The 20,965-nt window shown below is 38.0% G+C and overlaps 1 protein-coding gene across 2 annotated transcripts in view; it reads left to right on the top strand.

Moving 5' to 3' along the window:
* Positions 1-17,706, top strand: part of GUCY1B1 (guanylate cyclase 1 soluble subunit beta 1) — a 47,297-nt gene extending 29,591 nt beyond the window's left edge. Inside the window, exons 5-14 of one of the 2 annotated variants that reach the window (XM_043566823.1) lie at positions 2,005-2,202; positions 5,403-5,633; positions 6,044-6,160; positions 7,142-7,275; positions 10,641-10,838; positions 12,583-12,820; positions 13,852-13,992; positions 14,787-14,941; positions 15,284-15,410; positions 16,525-17,706. In XM_043566823.1, the coding sequence (XP_043422758.1) occupies positions 2,005-2,202; positions 5,403-5,633; positions 6,044-6,160; positions 7,142-7,275; positions 10,641-10,838; positions 12,583-12,820; positions 13,852-13,992; positions 14,787-14,941; positions 15,284-15,410; positions 16,525-16,548 (1,563 nt within the window). In that variant the 3' untranslated portion in view covers positions 16,549-17,706. Of the gene's footprint in view, positions 1-2,004; positions 2,203-5,402; positions 5,634-6,043; positions 6,161-7,141; positions 7,276-10,640; positions 10,839-12,582; positions 12,821-13,851; positions 13,993-14,786; positions 14,942-15,283; positions 15,411-16,282; positions 16,494-16,524 lie in introns of those variants that run through there. The other variant, XM_043566815.1, reaches the window with a different exon arrangement.
* Positions 17,707-20,965: the final 3,259 nt, after the last annotated feature.

The following is a 20,965-nucleotide window of genomic DNA, read 5'->3' as shown; positions in this document are numbered from 1 at the left end:
GGCCTTCAGCGGCTTGTCGTTTACATGAACCGTTCAATACTCAGGGTTTGCCATATTCGATTCCTTTTATATGGCAATAGCAACCCCTAGAGGCAAACAGGACGAACTGAAATTTTTGTCAAGAGCTGGCCTGAGTTGATTATAACCGGTGTAATTTTTAGAAAGAAAACAAAAATCACTTGGTATGAAGACAATTAAAAAATAAACCAGATTCACCCAATCAAGAAGACTGGAAACATTTATCTGAATCAGAATGTCAATCTTTCACGACCTAGTTGAGGGCTTTTCTTCACTTTGAAGTCTTTGGACCCCACTCTTTAAGTCTGAGTTATTGGCTCTCATATTTATGCGTCAAAAGCCACTCTGTACATTTCTTTTATGATATGAGCCATGAACTGCTTAAAGTCAAGATTTATGTCATGCAGATTTGTATCTTAACCTCTACCCTGCCACCAGCCTGTACCACATACGGTTCATAATATATAATGCATATGAAATAACTTTATAGAATGGATGAATCATTGAAAGGAGAGGAGAGAAAATTAAACCACAGTGCCATTGGTGCCTTGGTGGAATATTTCTCAAATTTGGGTACCCATGGAGCTACCTTGTATTCACCTCTTAATATCTTACTAGATACTTTTGTTTCCCTAATTGACTTCTTTGAGACATTTGGAACTGGAACTATAGTTCAATTTTGGCCTATCTCCAGCACCTTTTTGATGCATTCTTTTATGCTCATGGCATTCTGAAACTATTTTATTTTACCCATTTGTTTTTAGTGATAATCATCGGTTATTGATGGATTAGTATTTGCTTGGTGTATTAGTTTTTATTGCTATCATAACAAATAACCACAGATATTAAGGTCTAAAACAACACAAATTTATTATACTATATTTTTAGAGGTCAGGGTCCATTAAGGTTTCACTAGACTCTAATGAAGGTGCCAGCAAGGCTACGTCCCTTTATGTAGTCTCTAGGGGATAATTGTTTCCTTTCTCATTTAAGTGTTGACAATTCAGTTCCATGCTGTTATGGGGCTGAGGGCAATGTCATGTTTTAAATCAAAGTCTAACTTCTAAAGCTACCTTGTTCTTAATTCTTATACCATGCTATGTTGTGGGTATCCTACCATATATGTGTAACACACACCCACACATACACTCACACACATACACACACATACACTAACACATTATCAACTGTTATTTGAAAAACCATGTTGGACTAAGGAAAACATATTGTTTGCACCATTTCTCCTGGTGATGTTTATGCAAACAAGTTTTGTGTATTAGTGAGTAATGCATGCATGCTAGTTTGGCATGGTCTATTAATGGCAAAGCTGCAAGAACAGAAAATACTTATTGGTAAATTTATTTGTTTTAGTTTTCCAAGATTCAGGTCCAAAAGAGAATCATTTCACAGGTCAGCTATGAAGCTGTATCTTGATTGGAGGCTACTAATGAATATGAAGAAATTCTGCCACTTTAATTTAGAAAATGTTAATTCTGAAATATTACTTCACAAAGTAGTATGCTTATATTTTCATATGCTTATCACTCTGATATAGTTTTTTGAATGAATGATTTTTAGGTTTGTAATGTAAACAGAGGGTAATATGGGGTCACTTTTGGCACCCATATTGTTTATCATAACATGCATATACAACTTCCCCAAACTCCTATAAATACGTATATCTTTGCTTTAGCCCATTCTTTTTGCATCCCACTTGTTTATTTATCCTTTTTTAAAATGTATTAACTGATAATAGGCTCAGATGTTTTTATTAATTCTACTACTTTAGCCTTAAGTTCTCTCCACGTGTGGTTCCTGCCTTGTAGTTGTCTCCGTGCACAAGGGAAGGCTGTGTTATGTGAATGTTTATTCAGTCAGTCCACCAACTAAAGTCAGATTTGAGCCTTGTTTCCTTATCTTGCTTTCTCAAAGTCAGCTGCCATTGTGGAAGCATCATTTATTCACCTCACTTCCTCTTTATTACAGAATCTTGATGCTCTGCATGACCACCTCGCTACTATCTACCCAGGTATGCGTGCGCCTTCCTTTAGGTGCACTGATGCAGAAAAGGGCAAAGGACTCATTCTGCACTACTACTCAGAGAGAGAAGGACTTCAGGATATTGTCATCGGAATCATCAAAACAGTAGCTCAACAAATACATGGCACTGAAATAGACATGAAGGTAATGGTCAGTAATGGAGGCTCTTCTGAACACATCTGACATACAGAATATTAAACATGACACTGTGAATTTACCTGTAGCTGTCACTTCTAGTGGACCTCACCAGAGGCATATTTATGAGCCATAACAGTGCTACACCAGCAATATTCTATATTTGGCCTTGGAAATCATTATACAGGATATTTTGTCCCTATGGCAGCAGAAATCTCTCTCCAATTATACATTGCTTAAGGCAATGTGAAACCTAGCTTGCATTTCCTGTATGCATCAGCTGGGTAGCAGAAGGAAAAGTGACTGGTTAAGCTGTAGCCTTCAGAATACAGAAAACCCAAAATGTGGATAGTCAAATTCTAAGATATATAAGATATACATATATAATATTAGATATTATTTTACTGATCATTGTCTCTGTAGATTCTTTTTATCTGTTCCTGAAATAATAGTTGGGATCTTTCATTTTGTGATCTAAAAATTTTGTTCTTTTAGAAAAAATTGGATTACTTGGTGAAAGAAGTCAGGTCTTAATATTTAAAAAATGTGTTGCTATTGATAATACGTGCTCTAAGTTTTGAGTGAAAATATCAGGGTAGTGCTACATCAGCTATGTAATAAAGAAAACCATTGTTTTTCTCTCTTTTTGACCCTGCAGTCTCTCCCAGTCACCTGCTCGGTGTGTGCCCAGAATGCTTAGCCTTACGAGCCATTTTTTAGTTGCTCGAAGTTCGAGAGAATTAGGGAGAGAGATATCCTATTTCAACTTTTTTTCTTTATGGCTATTTCTTAGATGTCAGAGTTATGTTCTAGCACATACAAGAAGCCCAAACTTTAAGTACAATATTATACAAAATAAAAATTGTCATCTTTAAATTGTTTATATTGGAAAAGTGTCCCATATATTTAATCTAGTAATGCCATGTTAGATTCGGTGGTTTTCTTTCTTTCAAGAGTTGATGTCAATTCTTGGTGTGACACTTTTGGTGAGTCCCAGGTGCATCCTTAGTTTTTCTACAACTAGAAAGTAGGACTCTGTGTAACTTGACATTATCAAATCCAGAGACATTTAAAAAATTAAAACTGTGGGTAGAGAATCAACATGTATCCATGGCTAGGAATCTCACTGGAATTTAGCCAAAATATTCTATGCCTTTCATTTCTTATTTTTGATCCTGACCCCAAACTAACGCTACACTTATGCCTAGTGAGCCTTTGTCAGGGGCTTTTAGCATACTGTGTCTACTCTTGTGTTTGTTTTTTTTTTTTAGGCAGGTTGAGCAAAAGACAAGTACGTAGAAACTTCAAGAAAAAAACACAAATCAGGGCGCACTTGGAGATTGCAGTTGCTATGGTTATCAGTGTACTTGGCATGGGAGATTGGCAGCCGTGAGCACACTCTATATAAAATTCAAGATTTTACTTAGTTGCACGGTTTCCTTTATACAATATTTTGTTGCCTTGTGACCTTCATGTATTTAAGTGCTCCCACACAGACCTTCTGGAATATTTTCAGTTTTAGTTATATTTGGTATATTTAATTTTTGTCAAAGACACCTTTAATTTCCTGAAGTATTCTTATGTTGAATCCGTAAGCTTAACGAGTCTAGGGTTACCAGATAATTTAACTACTTAAGGAATATTATACCGTGTCAAGAAGTGATATGCCAACAAGAGCTTAAAAATATGATCAGAAAGCAGTTCATTTAGGGGCACCTGGATGGCTCAGTTGGTTAAGTGTCTGACTTTGGTGCAGGTCATGATCTAGTGGTTCGTGAGTTCGAGCCCCACGTAGGACTCCGTGCTGACAGCTCAGAGCCTGGAGCCTGCTTCGGATTCTGTGTCTCTGTCTCTCTCTGCCCGTCCCCTGCTCTCTCTCTCTCTCTCTCTCTCTCTCTCAAAAATAAATAAACATTAAAAACATTTTTTTTTTTGAAAAAAGCAGTTCATTTTGACAATTTAATCAAAACAAAGGAACAAGATTGAGGAATTAATTAGTAAATTTAGGTTGCACATAATTCAGTTCCTTTAGCTAAAATGGAACCAGAGCAGACCATCAAAACTGGGCTTGAATTTGAAGACTGACTCTTATTTTGTTCATGAAACTTTAGAGAAAACAACCTTAGTGAAGCAGACTGTTTAAATCATCGATAAAAATACTAATATTTAGCCAGTGTAGTAGGTGAGTGTGACTCCCGGGAGTAATATCCTAATTGCATCATGAAACGATTTGAAAGAATATGTACAAGGGCGTCACGTTAATTGTGATTTGTTCTTAAGTCTCAGAGTGTGCTGCTGGGAATGCATGAGCAAAAAAAGCCAAAAAGAGCAACATTCTGCCTTCATTGAGCTATAACTGAAGAACTACTGTGCCCACTACTTCCCATTTGGATCTGGCCACAGTTGAGATACAGTTTTTCCTTTTGGAAGAGGATGTGTTGTTTCTGGTTTCTTAAACTCAAACGAATAAACATCTTTTCTATACCTTAATAATGTATTTGCCTATGCGTAATATTTCAGAAATGTCACTATTTCTGTAAATTATAGAGCTTTACTCACTATTATGATTGCTTCCCTAGAATGAGTTCCTAGACTTGTAATTAGATTGAAGAATGCACAACTTTTTAGGGATTACTTGTATATTATCAATCTACCCTTCAGAAAATTTAATCAAGATCCCCTCCCACTTGTGGTATTCGAGATAACTCTTTTTCTGTATCTTACCCAATTTGGTATGTTGTATAATTGCTATTTGACGGATAAAAAGTGACATTGCATGTATTTTTAAATATGTAGCTCTATTATTTCATTTCCTTCTGTTTGCACATATCATTTTTTATCATATTAAATAAAACCACTTTGTATGGTTTGTGGGGTATTCACTGTACAATTGTACCTGGCTGAGTGGGCTGAGCCTACCAGGACAAGGGGGTGATTTTCTCCCAATTCTATCAAAGAAGCCATCTGGGCTGCTGAAGGATTCATACCAGATTTGCAGTTTTATTGTAAGTAATTTTTCAGTCTTCAAATTGCATAAGTCAATGTCCAGAAATAGTTTCCTATTTAAGACATGCATAGTATTTGCATTGATGCATATTTTAAAATTAACTCTCTAAATGCAATTCTCATAACCAGTTTCTTAGGCATTTAGGATTTTAAGTAAACTGAAATGCAGTCAATTAACTCATCTCCCCCTCTGAAAAATCCAGGTTATTCAGCAAAGAAATGAAGAATGTGATCATACTCAATTTTTAATTGAGGAAAAAGAGTCAAAAGAAGAAGATTTTTATGAAGATCTTGATAGATTTGAAGAAAACGGTACCCAGGAATCACGCATCAGCCCGTATACCTTCTGCAAAGCTTTTCCTTTCCACATAATATTTGACCGGGACCTGGTGGTTACTCAGTGTGGCAATGCCATATACAGAGTGCTTCCCCAGGTAAAATGACATCACACTTCCTTGAGGTCTGAGGCAAAGGCTCTAGAGTTGTTATATGTGGCCATTTATTCACTTAATACATTGATTATATATCATGTAATGTGCGGTACATCGTATATCACAGAAGTTTTTTAAACTGAGCTAAGTGTATTTGAGCATATTGCAACTTTCCCTAGGACAGCTATTTATTCTTCTTCTGTTTTAATCACTCACAGGGACAATGGGAAAATTACATGGGGATACTATTGTTTTAATGAGAAAATGGGTAACTTTCTAGTCATAAGCAACTCCCCTACCAAATGATTATGATTTTCTACTTTAAAGTCTTACTGAGCTGGCTTAATCTAATCTCAAATCATAAGAATTATTTCTACTGATCACATGATCCTTTCTTTTCATCCACATTGTAGCTCCAACCTGGGAACTGCAGTCTGTTGTCTGTCTTCTCTCTGGTTCGTCCTCATATTGACATTAGTTTCCATGGGATCCTTTCGCACATCAATACAGTTTTTGTATTGAGAAGCAAGGTAATCAAAATATTATTTCTTTCAATGTGAGTAAGGGATGTTATATCTTAGAAGTGTCCCTGATGGAAAGTTACCTACTATACTATTCTATTATATGGAGAAGGTATAGAAAAATTCAAACCAAACCTCAGAGGGAGTCCTGTTTCAAAGGCAAGATTATTGATTTTTGGTTTGCCTGAGCAGCACTGGAACTCTTACTAACTGATCAAAATTAACAAAAGTAAATTTTGAGACTGTATTGTTGGGACAATGCAATTTCACATAATAAAACAAATATCTTTTACTCCCTGTACAGCTACGATGTACTATTTTAGACATCAGAAGAACTGATAAAAAAAAAATACACTTTTTTAACTTCACCCAAAGCCACTGATTTAATTCTTCCTTAAATTGTCTATTATTCTTGGTGCCATTTTTGTGGGAATTTAAAAGTGATAAAATATTCTTTTGGTTGAATGTTTAAGGAGTACCCAGATCTCATAGTTTCTGTTCTTGGGAGTGATACAGCAAACGTGTCCTAGAATATATATTTTGTCCTTCCTGAAGCCCTTGGAAAGGTCTTACCCACACATACTTTATGTATTTGGAACTACTCCCAGCCTCTCTGTGAATGCAGGTATGGGGAATAGAGACACTTGGTTTCTTTTTTTTTCATAGAACTTAGTATTATATGTTGGAGCCATACTGGAAAATCAGAAATAAGATTCACAGTAGCTTTAAAACAATATGCAAGCATAGTAAGACTATTATCTTTTTGGGTCCAAAGGAGATAGTCAATTCGTTTTTCTGCAGTGTTCGCAAGGTAATCACTTTGCTTATTACCTGGCAGTATTTCTGTGAAATGCCCTTCCTGATCTACTTGGTGTCCTTATTCCCCCTGGACACTTTGGTGGGAAATGAGGTATACATGTCCTTCTTTTTGCTGACTTGTTGCGTAGGGAGAAAGGTACTAGTTTAACAGCTGTGTCTTGCTTTTTCAAGGAAGGACTGTTGGATGTAGAGAAATTAGAATGTGAGGATGAGCTGACTGGGACTGAGAGCAGCTGCTTACGTCTCAAGGGGCAGATGATCTACTTACCTGAAGCCGATAGCATCCTTTTTCTGTGTTCACCAAGGTAATCATTTTTAGATCAATTATAATAGATAGAAATACCCATTTTTAGCTAACAGAGAAATTCAAAAGCATCTTATTTAATGATGTCTACATGTTTCAAGTATAATTAGGTATTACAACCCCTGTTCATACAGCACTCTAGTACAAGGATAATTTCATTTAACATTTGTAACAAGCTCAGAAGAAATCCTGTATTCTTTTTTTTTTAATTTGTTCTGTCTTAATCAATGTGCCAAGTGTATGTGCCATCAGATCATGGGAAAATCTAATCTGCTGGTGGCTAATGCTTAGCTTTGTATCTTCCAAAGAGGCACCACGTAGAAAAGAAATTCCATAAAGCATTTAATATGATGACATAAATACATGGGTATATTTGGCACCGAAAAATTACTTTCTACAGTTATTTCTAGATTTAAAATATAACTACCCTATATTGAAAATATTTAGCTACTCTAATCAGGATATACTATTCAAAATATATTATTACATTGAAACTTATGTAAATTATGTTTTTTGTAATGAACATCAGAAGGAAGTAAAACTGTAGGATGGTATTTTTCCAATTTGAAAAAACATTTTACCAAAAGATGCATGGCAACTCAGAATAAGAAAAACATACCTAAATTTACTTAGAAAAATAGAAAAAGGTAACTGGAACTTTTTAGGTGGTATTTTGTGTATTTATAACTTTGTATGACAGAAACATTATATGCACATTATTTAGTAACACATTCACTACAGCATGTTTTGCTGAGCTACTGGCTAAAAATTTAATTTAAAGTCCACCATGATCACTCTTCATTTAAAGATACTGCCTGAAAATTTCTGAAAAATCTATTGAACTTTATAACTTCCTTTAATATTATTAATATTAACTATTAACGACTTTATAACTTTATAACGACTTTATAACTTTATAACTTCCTTTAATATTATTAATATTAACTATTAACTATTAACGACTACATAAGACTAATGATTATTTTTTCCTGAGAATATGCATCATGAAAATAAAAGAGACAAACTTAGAGAATATCAACCCTTTATATCTTTTTATTAGTCACTTTCATTGTTCTAACTATATTTTTATCTGCTATCAATGTGTTTTTTTTTTTTTTTTTTCTTTTGCCCTTTTCACGTTGAGCTTTAGTAGAATGACAGCTGTTCAATAGGGACAATTTCTATTCATGGAGATAAAGGTCTCTTTGGAAACAGAAGCAGAAGATTTGGAGGCTCTTTGTTAATTACCATATGAAGAAATTGGTCACATATTGACACATTCACAATTTGTCATATGGTACCTGTCCGTGTATTTAGAAAGATTTGTACTTGTGTTAAATGAGATCCACTAAAAGCAGTTTTACTTATAAATAATTCTAAGATGATTAGTTTAAATTTAGGGGAAAAATGTTACTAGTTCATTAAGATAATAAGTAAATTTTTAGAAAAATGAGACATAGAGGCACTTTGGTGACTCAGTCAGTTAAGCATCTGACTCTCTTTTTGGCTCAGGTCATGATCCCAGGGTCATGGGATTGAGCCCTGTGTGGGGCTCTGCTGAGTATGGAACCCGCTTAAGATTGTCTCCCTCTGCCCCTCCCCCACTCCCTCTTGTGCACACAGGTACTCTTTCACACACACACACACACACACACACACACACACACACACACAAAGTGAGATATAATTTGATTGTTTTTAAACTCCATACAAGAATTTTTAGCCATTTTTATTTTAAGCTTATAATCTTTTTTTGTTTGTTTGTTTTCTCTGTTCACGGGCAGTTCTTGTATATCAGCTAGCAGGTGATCTGTCCTCTTTTCAGATGAGTCTATTCTGCCATTGAGCCGAGTTGTTCCAGGTTAACATACATATGCATTTTAACAAAATCTAAAGAAACCATATGGTTCATTACTAAAGTCTTTGATCATTTTATTTTTCTATTTTGACATGCTTATGTTGGCTTTGATTTGTGGACATTTCTGCTGAGAATGTATAACAAGGAGACATTTTATTAATCCAAAATTCTTCAGTAAAGTCACAACTCCTTATGTCATTTTAGAGAAATTCTTATTGTGAATGCCCAGAAGTTATTACTTTATATTTAAAGAATTCAAACCAATAATATAACCTTAAAATATTTTAACCAAAAAATAAATTTTTAAAAAGCAGTCACTTATCAGATCATCACTGAATCAATACAATTATGCTATTCTTTTTTTTTTAATGTTTGTTTATTTTTGAGAGAGAGAGACAGAGGAGGGGCAGAGAGAGAGGCAGACACAGAATTTGAAGCAGGCTTCAGGCTCTGAGCTGTCAGCACAGAGCCCGACACAGTGCTCTAACCCATGAACCATGAGATCATGACCTGAGCTGAAGTTGGATGATCAACCAACTGAGCCACCCAGGTGCCCCTATTATGCTAATCTAAAAATAACTTCGGTAAAAAAAAACAAAAAACATAGGTTACAAATATGCATACACTTTAGTAAGATTATATAATATTTCAAAAATGAGAAAAATTTTCAAAGCAAACAAAAGCAGTAGAAGAAATTAGAATGAGAAGTAAGAGTAGCACATAAAATACATGTCATAAAGTTATAAGCACATAAAATACATGTGGAAGATAGGTCATAAATCTGATTGTAAACTTTTTATCACTGCATCTAAAAGAGAAAAGCAACCAGTTACAACAGTCAATGGATGCATAAGGCAACAATGAACTGGTTTCTCAAAAGAAGCATTATCATCCCTGTTACAGAGGGCAAAAAGAAAGTTTTCTCCATCTCTTTATAATGAGGGGAAAATGTGATTGCAGTCCATAACGGCCACGTGTTAAATACCAGGTTAATTTTCACAGGATAGTTTTCTCCTTTATCTTTCAGTTTAGGCTGATGGAATCAAAAAGTGAGATTTGGCAAAAATGTATGTCACGTTCACTGCTCCTTGATAGATTTTTTTTAATGTTTATTTATTTTTCAGACAGAGAAACAGAGCATGAAGGGGGGGAGGGTCAGAGAGAGGGAGACACAGAATCCGAAACAGGCTCCAGGCTCTGAGCGGTCAGCACAGAGCCTGACGCGGGGCTCGAACTCGCGACCCCAAGATCATGACCTGAGCCGATGTCAGACGCCCAACCGACTGAGCCACCCAGGCGCCCCTGCTCCTTGATAGATTTTTAAATATATGAAAGAATGAAGTTATAGTCTTCATGCAACTCTCCATTTTTTTTTTTTTTTTTTTGTCTTTAGCCTGACCTATTGAATGGTAGGAGATGACCAGATTTTACTCCTTGACAGTAGTCAGGCTTGATGTTAGCATGTACACAAGTTGGCACTGACTTCGCCTCATTTCCCTATCTATCAGTGTGATGAACCTGGACGATCTGACAAGGAGAGGTCTGTACCTAAGTGACATCCCTCTGCATGATGCCACGCGCGATCTCGTTCTCTTGGGAGAACAATTCAGAGAGGAATACAAACTGACCCAAGAACTGGAAATCCTCACAGATAGGCTGCAGCTCACGTTAAGAGCCTTGGAAGATGAAAAGAAAAAGACAGACACGTAAGAATGTAACCTTGTGGGTAAGGAAGGGCATTGTGTATTGTGACCCTACTTTGGTTAAGTTTGGTAACTAAACTAGAAAGGCATGGAACCTGTTGTACTCTGGAGTAGTAGGTAAGAATCTTCCATATCACTTAGAAAGAAATTATGCATACAGAAATACATCAGTCTTAATGGTAGTGGAAATGTGTCTTCTAGTTTTAGAAACTAAGTTGAAAGAATAAATGCCATAATACCTCCCTGAAAATCAATACAATAATCCAAGTATGTATTTAAATGTGAAGTATCCATTCATTCCTTCCTTCATATGAGAGATATGTTCAAAGCATCCTCTGTGTGCCAAGGGCTGGCTGGGTTCTCGGGGTTGCAGTGAACACTGTACTTAGAATTGGCCTTCATTTTCAAAAATTCATTCAGATATGCACTGTGCATACTACTTGGCCTTGCTTGTATATATTCGTTAAAGGCACTAAATCACTGGACATTCATGAGAGATTTTACCCAGGGTCTTGGGTATTCATTTTTGATGGCTTGTCGGAGAATTGAAGTGATCTGTCTGACTTCTCCTAAGAACTATTTCATTCTACTTGAACACCCAGAATATTGATAACAGCATCACTTTCTGTACTTTTCTTTGCATTGATATGTGTGTGGTTGCCCTGAAATGAATGCTGTGCCCACACATAAACACGCCAGTTAACTATTTATTAATAACATGGATGAAATAGAGAACGACATTTAATGTCTGTCTATACATAGCTTCTTAATTCACTTGTCTTGACCTTTGTATAGAGAAGCTGAAAGCTATGTCTGGTTTCTTTGATGCCTCTTTACTTTCCTTGTGGCCCTCAACAGATCCCTGAATCCCTCCACATATTTTGCAGATTTCAAAAAGGATATGGGATAGGCGGCTCAAATTCCTCCCACTGCTTAAAAAAGAAATTCAAACTGTAGGTTTTATTGGTATGTGGTACAACTTCATCCTTGAAAATAACACATTGTATGAGGCTTGTAAGATTCAGCTTAGCACAGTACGTCCTCTGGCTTTAGGGAAGAAAAAGGTAGAGAGGCATCATTTCTTCCTCTGGATCCTCATGCCAAGAGCCATCGGTTACCCCAGTTTCTGCTTCTGTCCTATCAGTCCCTCGGCTCTCACTCTCCTCCCGTTGTGCTTACCACACTTGTCCCTCTGCGTGGTACCTGATGCGAAAAATCACAGGATTGCTTATAGAAGTACAGTCTTTTCTTGACGAGCCCAGGCTCCACCTGTTTTTTCCGTTTCTTTCACGGAAGAAAGAGGCATGGATGAGACTGGGAGGAGATCTATTTGGTTTAATGGTATTTACACAAATTCAGGTAAACTTCTTATTCCTGAGAGATAAACACGGTCCTGGTATTATACTACTCAGACAGTGTTCTAAGTGCTGGTAATGACAACTTTCCTACTGTGAATACTGTAATAACAGGTCAGAATTCAGTACCACGGATGAAAACTCTGACTTCCTATTGCCAGGGTTCTGCTTCGCCTATTTGGTTGCCTTATTTCCATTTAGTTTGAATTGGTTTGGATTTGGAGGTGTTGCATGTGATTAAAACAAATAAATTATGATATTTTTGAAAACTTACATAGATGGCTAATAATGGGTGTCTTATAAGACTCCAGGTTTTTACGGTACAAACAACATCAAAACTCTGTGATTCCCAGCATTTCTTCCTGCGGCTTTTTCCCCATCCCGCTGAATAGGCTGTTGTATTCTGTCCTCCCTCCATCCGTTGCCAATGAGCTGAGACACAAGCGTCCAGTGCCTGCCAAGAGATATGACAACGTGACCATCCTCTTCAGTGGCATTGTGGGCTTCAATGCCTTCTGTAGCAAGCATGCATCTGGAGAAGGGGCCATGAAGATTGTAAACCTGCTCAATGACCTCTACACCAGATTTGACACACTGACTGACTCCCGGAAAAATCCATTTGTTTATAAGGCAAGTCCAGACCACATCCTAATGCAGTGCCCTTCAGAGTCTGAATTTTGAGACCCTATGTTCCGAGGCACCATTCTCTGACTATAGCCCTACAGCCTTGGTGCAGTAGGCCTCCATGTATCCACTGTTTACCATTTTCTTAAATAATTTACCTCTTGTTGTAAACCTTTCTCTTCCCTGTAACCAAAATGAATAGAGCTGATGGTTCCCTGGTTCAAATGAAATGTTCAGCAGCTTTTTGCACTTACATTAATGAATCTGCACAGGTTGTTTCTCACCCATCATGTAAACATAGCATTTGTTTTAGTGCTCTGTCGGAGACATTTTTACTGAAATACATAAATGCTTTGCATAGTAAAGAAGTCTTAGAGCATGAGAAGGGGACTGGGGACTCGGGTTTGCTTTTAGATTACACCGACCTGAAGATAAACATTTATAAGGCATTTATGCGCTTTGTTTCAATTGAAAACAAATATAATATTGGAAAAAATGAAGTCAGGGGATTATTGCTTCATAAAAGCAAGAATGTTAACCAGACCATCTCCAGGCATCTGGAGTAATAGGAGTGCCACAAGGACTATTTATTTTATAGTGGTTTTCTGAGGTACAGTGTGACATTTTGTGAGCACATCATAAATGTAAATGGTTATTGAACATGATAAACCATTGGACGTTGGGCAGTGGCTCTTGTGTCATAAACCATCATTATTTTAGGGAGATACTGGTAATAAATTGTTCTAGTGAATTATAAGCGTATCTGAGATGAGAAACCAGGAATTACTAGGGGGGAAATAATGCTGTGTCCGTGCCTGGCTGTAATCAAAGACCTCAAGTGCTGTGTGCAAGTTTCAAATAATTACAAGGTTTCATCTTGTTGGAATTGAATGTATTATAATTTTAAACGAATTCATGGGAGGAAAGTTTAAAGTTACTGGTAGCCTTGGGGAAATGTTGTTTATATAGAAGGGTAGCAAATGAAACAGTAATGTTTATTCTAACCAATGACCGTGTAAATATATGTGCTGTGTTAGGTGGAGACAGTTGGTGATAAGTATATGACAGTGAGTGGTTTACCAGAGCCATGCATCCACCATGCACGATCCATTTGCCACCTGGCCTTGGATATGATGGAAATTGCTGGCCAGGTTCAAGTAGATGGAGAATCTGTTCAGGTTAGTAAATAAAATAGATACTATAATAGCAGTAGCAGACCTTTGTGGTCAACTGACTCACATTCTTTGGCAGGCAGTCATTACGTCTAAGGGAAGACATCATCATGACAACAGACTATAATATTTTTGAACCCATTGTATTACATTTTTTCACAGAGATGGGAAATCTGTCCACCTTTTTGAAACTACCTAGTCTGTTCCATGTGCTGAAATCAAGAGGATGAGACCAAACTTCCTATCCTTTCTGGTTTATTTTTTAAAAATCTCTTTCCTGCGTCTCATATAAGTTGCCAGATTCATAACTTTGGAATCTTCTGACTTTAGAAAAAGTCCACTTTCTCTTGGAAGACAGATTTTGTGAGAGTTTTTTTTTTATATTAATGCTTGATTTTTTTTTACCTTTCCTTTAATCTCTTTTTTAAAAAATTTTTTTTTCATTTATTTATTTTTGAGAGACAGAGAGAGACACAGCACAGGTGGGGGAGGGGCAGAGAGAGAATGAGACATAGACTCTGAAGCAGACTCCAGGCTCTGAGCTGTCAGCAAAGAGCTCGACGTGGGGCTTGAACTCACAAACTTTGAGATCATGACCTGAGCCGAAGTCGGTCGCTAAACCGACTGAGCCACCCAGGTGCCCTGAGAGTTTTTTATTTTGTCTGCAATACACTTGGAGTTCTTCCAGAGAATTCTTATGATTTCTTTATGATGACTTTACGTTATTCTATGACGTAAAGTAATCAAAAATTAGTGTTTTGGTGATCGAGCTTATTGAAACAAAGCTTTGATTTCTGCAGATAACCATAGGGATACACACTGGAGAAGTAGTTACTGGTGTCATAGGGCAGAGGATGCCTCGATATTGTCTTTTTGGAAATACTGTTAACCTCACAAGCAGAACAGAAACCACTGGAGAAAAGGGAAAAATAAATGTGTCTGAATACACATACAGGTAAGAGAACAGGTCTTGGTATTTACTGATTTGCAAGAAAAATGTCTCTTCGCATGTGGTTTAACTCTCTGCATGATTTTGTTACTTTTAAACAGTCATCACTTATGCTCTTAGGATTGTTTATTTTTTATTTGAGAATGGATCATCACTCCCACTCTCAATGAATCTACACCACCTTAGGAATTCCTTGCATGACCACCATTACTAAAATCCTGTGTTACTTTTAAATACAATTTTAACATGTGTCATTACTGTCTCGATTTCGAACTTCGGTTCATGTCCCTTTCTCCATACAACCATAGTCAAGACGTCTTTTCCTATTCCCTGTCCCCTATCTTTTAGATGTCTTATGACACCAGAAAACTCAGATCCACAATTCCATTTGGAGCACAGAGGCCCAGTGTCCATGAAGGGTAAAAAAGAGCCAATGCAAGTTTGGTTTCTATCCAGAAAAATTACAGGAACACAGGTATGACTAATCAGCATGCAGTTACGTTTTTTAAAGACAGAATATAAATACAAGGAGCTAAATTATAATCACTGAAAATATGTCTCCTTTGAAAAGAATTCTTACTTGCTGTAATGAACTCTCAGGTAAAGCACTGTAAGTACTGAAACATTAATGAGCCAGTTAGAACAATGAAAACTTCTTAGGGGATACTTTATTGTTGCCGGCTTTACCTCTAATGAAACTAAACTTAAAAGCACCAGACGGGGAAGACCAGTTTTTGGTTCTTCCTCCATAATCTGGCTGAGGTGAGAGGACAATGAGGGACTCCCTGGCCTCTTTGCTTAGCTCCATAAGGGGTTCTGAGATCACCATCTGGCCAGAGTCAGGACTGCAAGTTATGGGAGGTTTCTTAATCACGAAGCTTCAGATCCTTCTAAGGGCCAATCTATCTCCCTGTGGAATGTTTGGGGATCTTTAGACATCCTTGGCCCTCGTGCGTTTTTCCTAGAAAGGAGAGCCGATTTATACTTTTCCAGAATCTAAATGATTGCATAGGGGAACCTCAGGTCCGTGCTAGTGCTGTGTTTATACTCCGGTTGTACTTCTACGTGCTAGAGTTGACTTTAGACACCAGCCCTCCAAACTGGAATCCTGATTCACGCTGGGCTCCTGCACTCCCACACACAGGCCGCTATATCAGAAGTAAAGTTGATACTTTGTTCCTTGTTGATGTAGAGGTTCTTTAGAGAGGGTGAGACTACTTGATTATATTTCCTTTTCCGAACGTATACATCCCCTAAAAATGCTGGTAGAGCATAAGTCCTAAAAGGAATGGAATGCCAAGTTTTAAAATATTTATCTTTATCTTCTTTCTGCTGTTTTTACTTTAGATAATTTACTTGTGGTTTTGGCATGCTTACTGAGGCTCTTCTGATAAATTAAGCCCTACCTCAAGTGTTGCTCGTTTTAGGTGGGTGGTCCTTGTTTCACCCAGAATTATGATGGGAAGACTTAGAAAAACAGATGTGCATGCATATATTAAAAAAAAAAAAAAAGAAAAGAAAATCTTTGGGGGATACTACAAGCTTTATTATCACTGAAAATGAACCCTTATTTATTCCACTCTTTAAAGGAACCAGCACAGGATGATAACTGAATTTCAGACGGTGGGATGACGGGGACCGCAGAATGGGCTCCAGTTGTCCCCTGTCACACGCCAAGCAATTATTCCCTGTGGATACAGATTTCGCTTTGTCCTTTGCAACGACCCCAAGCCTTTCTCTTAGGCATAGCTCTCATTATTCGTTATTCAACCTTTGCTCTGCTTTTGGTAATTTTCAAGGTTTAGTATATTACCTAAAGTTTGGCTTTAGATGTGGATAATGTGAATTTCATGTGTCTTAAGATCTACTACAAGCATTACTTAACATGGTAATTTGCAAGTGGTAGGCACCCAATAAGTAGTTGTTGAATTTAATTAAATGACACTGAGCAGTATTTGGTCGTGTGTACATATCATATCATGGTTTGCCAAATCTGTTTAGTGTTCCATGTATATGTACATGTATATTTTAATGACTATAATAACATATAACAAAGTTTATATCGTGTTGGTGTACATCATCATAGAAACCATTTTCTAAAAGAGTGAATTCTAACTTTTAGGGGAAAAAAATGCAATTTATTTTCAGATTCCCAAAATAAGAATTAATATACCATGCTAAGAAAATAATGAATATTTTGAACTGTGCTAATTTTTCATCAAAAATACAGGATGCACATTTCTGTTCTTAAAATATTTGGTTGCTCACCCAAATCATGTGGCATTATAATTCCTCTAAAATTCTGTAGTTTGTACTATATCCCTTGTATTAAATCCCTTTAACAACATGTTATAAAAAGTTGCACTGTTTCACAGTGAGCTATTACATTAGCTTGAGATAAATGTCAGGGCTCTAACCACATCTGAGAATAAAATTGGGAGTACTACTGGGATACTCCTGTAAGAGCCATTTCTGGCCATTTATTTCCCGAAATGAGCTTCTTTTTCTTAGCTTGGAAGAATGTGGTTATATCCAGGCCATCAGGTTCAGAAAAGTTAACTTTAATTTTGACATAGAATGCATCCCTATTGGAATAATTGGCCTGTTGTTCTTAAATAATTTATTAATATCTACCTTTATAAAATATAGTGCAACTACATTTGTGTAAGAGTGTCTTTAAATTTAGTATTTCGCATCAGCACAACGATACATGTATAAATGTTCCATGTTCCTGTGTAAGAAAATCTGCAATAAATTATTTTTTCCACTTGTCTCTAGACAGTTTTTATTTCACCAAAAATGATATTAATGTCATTATTGGCCATGTTATTAATGCCATTTTTATACATACATTTTATAATTTTCCCTGTTTTGCACTTTAATTTCGATTCAGTGTTGTTATGACGTTGAATGGCTGCTCTTAGATAGGCTTAGTCTCAGATGCTCTTTTTCTTCAGTACCAACTAAATGCAGAAGCAAGACGAGACCCGGGGGGACAGATCCATGGATCGATAGGAAATGACATCATTCCTTGAGGATCTCAGTCTTTCAGGAGTGAAAGACACATGTACAAATAATTACAATATGTGATATTTGTAGTGTCCATCCAATTTAAGGAACTGAAAGAATACGTAGAGAATGAGAAAGGAGGGGATCAAGGTAAGACGGGGACAGGGGGCAGCAGGGAGACCAGGCAGGGTTTTATGAGGGTCTCACTTAAAGATGAATCAATGCCACAGGAGCGGGACTCTGGACCTCTTCCAGCAGCAGATGCTCAGGAAGTGTCTCCAGATTCTCTCCTGCCTAAGCCTCCTGCACAGCACGCGTTCTGTGTGTTCACTTTGCTCTGCATATCTTCCGAATTTCTACAATTCCTTGACGTGTCTCTGTTGCACTGACCCCGATGAGCCCTTCACGTTTGTTTGTTTTCATCCTCTTTTTATTGTTTCTGTTCAGTTATTTCACAAACATTTTTTTGGTAAGAGTTTTAAAACATGAAGAAAAGGTTAAAGGACTCCTATAAGGCACAACCATTCACCAAGCACCTGGATTTTACACTTCTTAAAAATTTACTAACTTTTTGGCGACTCCCTTTTAATTCATATTCTGGCTTTTTGTAGTCTGCTGGGTTTTATTTCTTTTGTTGAGCGCTCACCCACATACTATAAAATTCACTTTTTAGAAGTGTACAGTTCACTGTTTAGAAGTGTATTCACAAGGTTGTACAACCAACTAATTCCAAAATATTTTCATGACCGCCCCCCCCCCCCCCAAAATCCTGTAATCATTAGCAGTAAATCCCAATTAACCCCTTCCCCCAGCCCCTGGCAACACTAATCTATTTCCTGTTTCTAAAGATTTACCCATTCTGAGCATTCCATATAGCAGAATTGTACAATATGTGGCATTTTGTGTCCGGCGCTCAGCATACAGTTTTCAAGGTTTGTCCATGTGGTAACATAAATCAGTATTCCGTTACTTGTTAATGGTTCAGTAATATTCTTTTGTACGGATTCGCCACATTTTGTTTATTCCTTCATAAACCATGGACATTTGAGTTATTTCCACTTTTGGTTAATATGAATCACACTTAGGATCATCTGTACAAGCTTTTGTGTCCATATATATTCCCAGTTCTCTGGTATTAAACGTAGGAGTTTCATTTCTAGGTCATATGGAACTCTAGGTTTAACTGTGGCAAGCTGCCAAACTGTTTTCCAAGGTGGCTGCACCAGTTTTCTTTCCCACTGGCAGTGTATGAAAGTTGCAATTTCTCTACATCCTTGACAACACTTGCTATTGTCCATTTCTCTGATCCAAGCCATTCCAGTGGGCGTGAAGTGCCATCGCACTGCGGTTTTGATTTGTATTTCCCTCATGACTGCTTATGTTGAACATCTTTTCAAGTGCTGGTTAGTCATTTGTATATCTTCTTTTGAGAAATTCCTATTCAAATTATCTGCTCTTTGGGTGGGTGGGCGGCACCAGCCTGCCCTTGGGGTCTCCATTGGCCGCCTGCCGGCTGGCCTCTGCCCTCAGACTGGCCTCTGCCCTCAGGCTGGGCTCTGTCTTGAAGGCGTGAGTGGAGGTGCTGCTCCGGAGCTGGAGAAGGAGCCACCCGGCAGCACTGTGGAGGATCCAGGGGATCTGCAACGTCCCCCTAATCTTCCTCCCCCCTCCCGTTCCCCCCCATCCCTGCACTCCCAGCGCCCTCTCCCCCCCTGCGCTTCTCTTTGGGCGCTGGCGCCCAGGGTCGGCCTCTCACAGCTCCGGAAAGGAATCCAGGCAGCTCTCTGGAGCCGGGGACTGGAGACCCCATGAGGCCCCACAGAGGCCCAGGGGCGATGGTGATGGTGTAGGAAGCCATGCTGAGCTGCTCTGGGCTTTGGTGAGGTGTGACAATTTATCTTTGACTGTTGAGGCAGGAAAATGTGGATGATTACTACATCACGAGGGGGAGGAACGTGGCAGGGGCTAGTCAGAAGGCCTGTTAACATTTCTGAACCTCAGGGTATCATTATCTGTAATACAGGAATGATCATTTTCTCCTCGTGGGAGGGATTCGTTGGGAGACTCCTGGTATTTTGTTTTCTCTCACCATTTTGTGGACATTTTTCCTATCCCTGCGTTTATTCTGCAAAATGTTATTGATAACATTATCCATAAAAGACATTTAGGTACTGAAAAGTTGAAAAACACAGAAATTATTTGCCCCTTTGTAAATGGAGTTATTTGCTTTTTTTAGAATGTTTACCCGACTTCAGCCGGGTCACGATCTCACGGTCCGTGAGTTCGAGCCCCGCGTCAGGCTCTGGGCTGATGGCTCAGAGCCTGGAGCCTGTTTCCGATTCTGTGTCTCCCTCTCTCTCTGCCCCTCCCCCGTTCATGCTCTGTCTCTCTCTGTCCCAAAAATAAATAAACGTTGAAAAAAAAGAATGTTTATTTATTTTGAGAGCGAGCACAGTGGGGGAGGGGCAGAGAGAGAGGAGAGAGAAAATTCCAAGCAGGAGCCATGTCAGCGCAGAGCCGAAGGGGGCTGGATCTCACCAACTGTGAAATCATGATCTCATGAAATAATGACCTCAGCTATGGGATGCCTGGGTGGCTCAGTCAGTTAAGCGTTGGACTGTGGCTCCGGTCATGATCTCTTATGAGTTCGAGCCCTGTGTTGGGCTCTGTGCTGACAGCTCAGAGCCTGGAGCCTCCCTTGGATTCTGTGTCTCCCTCTCTCTGAATCCTTCCCCACTCACACTCTGTCTCTCTCAAAAATAAGTAAACATTAAAAAAAAAAATCATAACCTCAGCTGAGTTGGAAGCTTAACCAACTGAGCCACCCAGGCGCCCTGAGTTATTTGGTTTTTAATTGTTGAATTCGAGCCCTGTGTTGGGCTCTGTGCTGACAACTCAGAGCCTGGAGCCTCCTTTGGATTCTGTGTCTCCCTCTCTCTGAATCCTTCCCCACTCACACTCTGTCTCTCTCAAAAATAAGTAAACATTAAAAAAAAAAATCATAACGTCAGCTGAGTTGGA

This window comes from Prionailurus bengalensis, chromosome B1, assembly GCF_016509475.1.
Source record: "Prionailurus bengalensis isolate Pbe53 chromosome B1, Fcat_Pben_1.1_paternal_pri, whole genome shotgun sequence".
Taxonomy (NCBI): Eukaryota; Metazoa; Chordata; class Mammalia; order Carnivora; family Felidae; genus Prionailurus; species Prionailurus bengalensis.
Note: the sequence above shows the minus strand (reverse complement) of the source record. Positions and strands in the feature narration are given on the sequence as shown.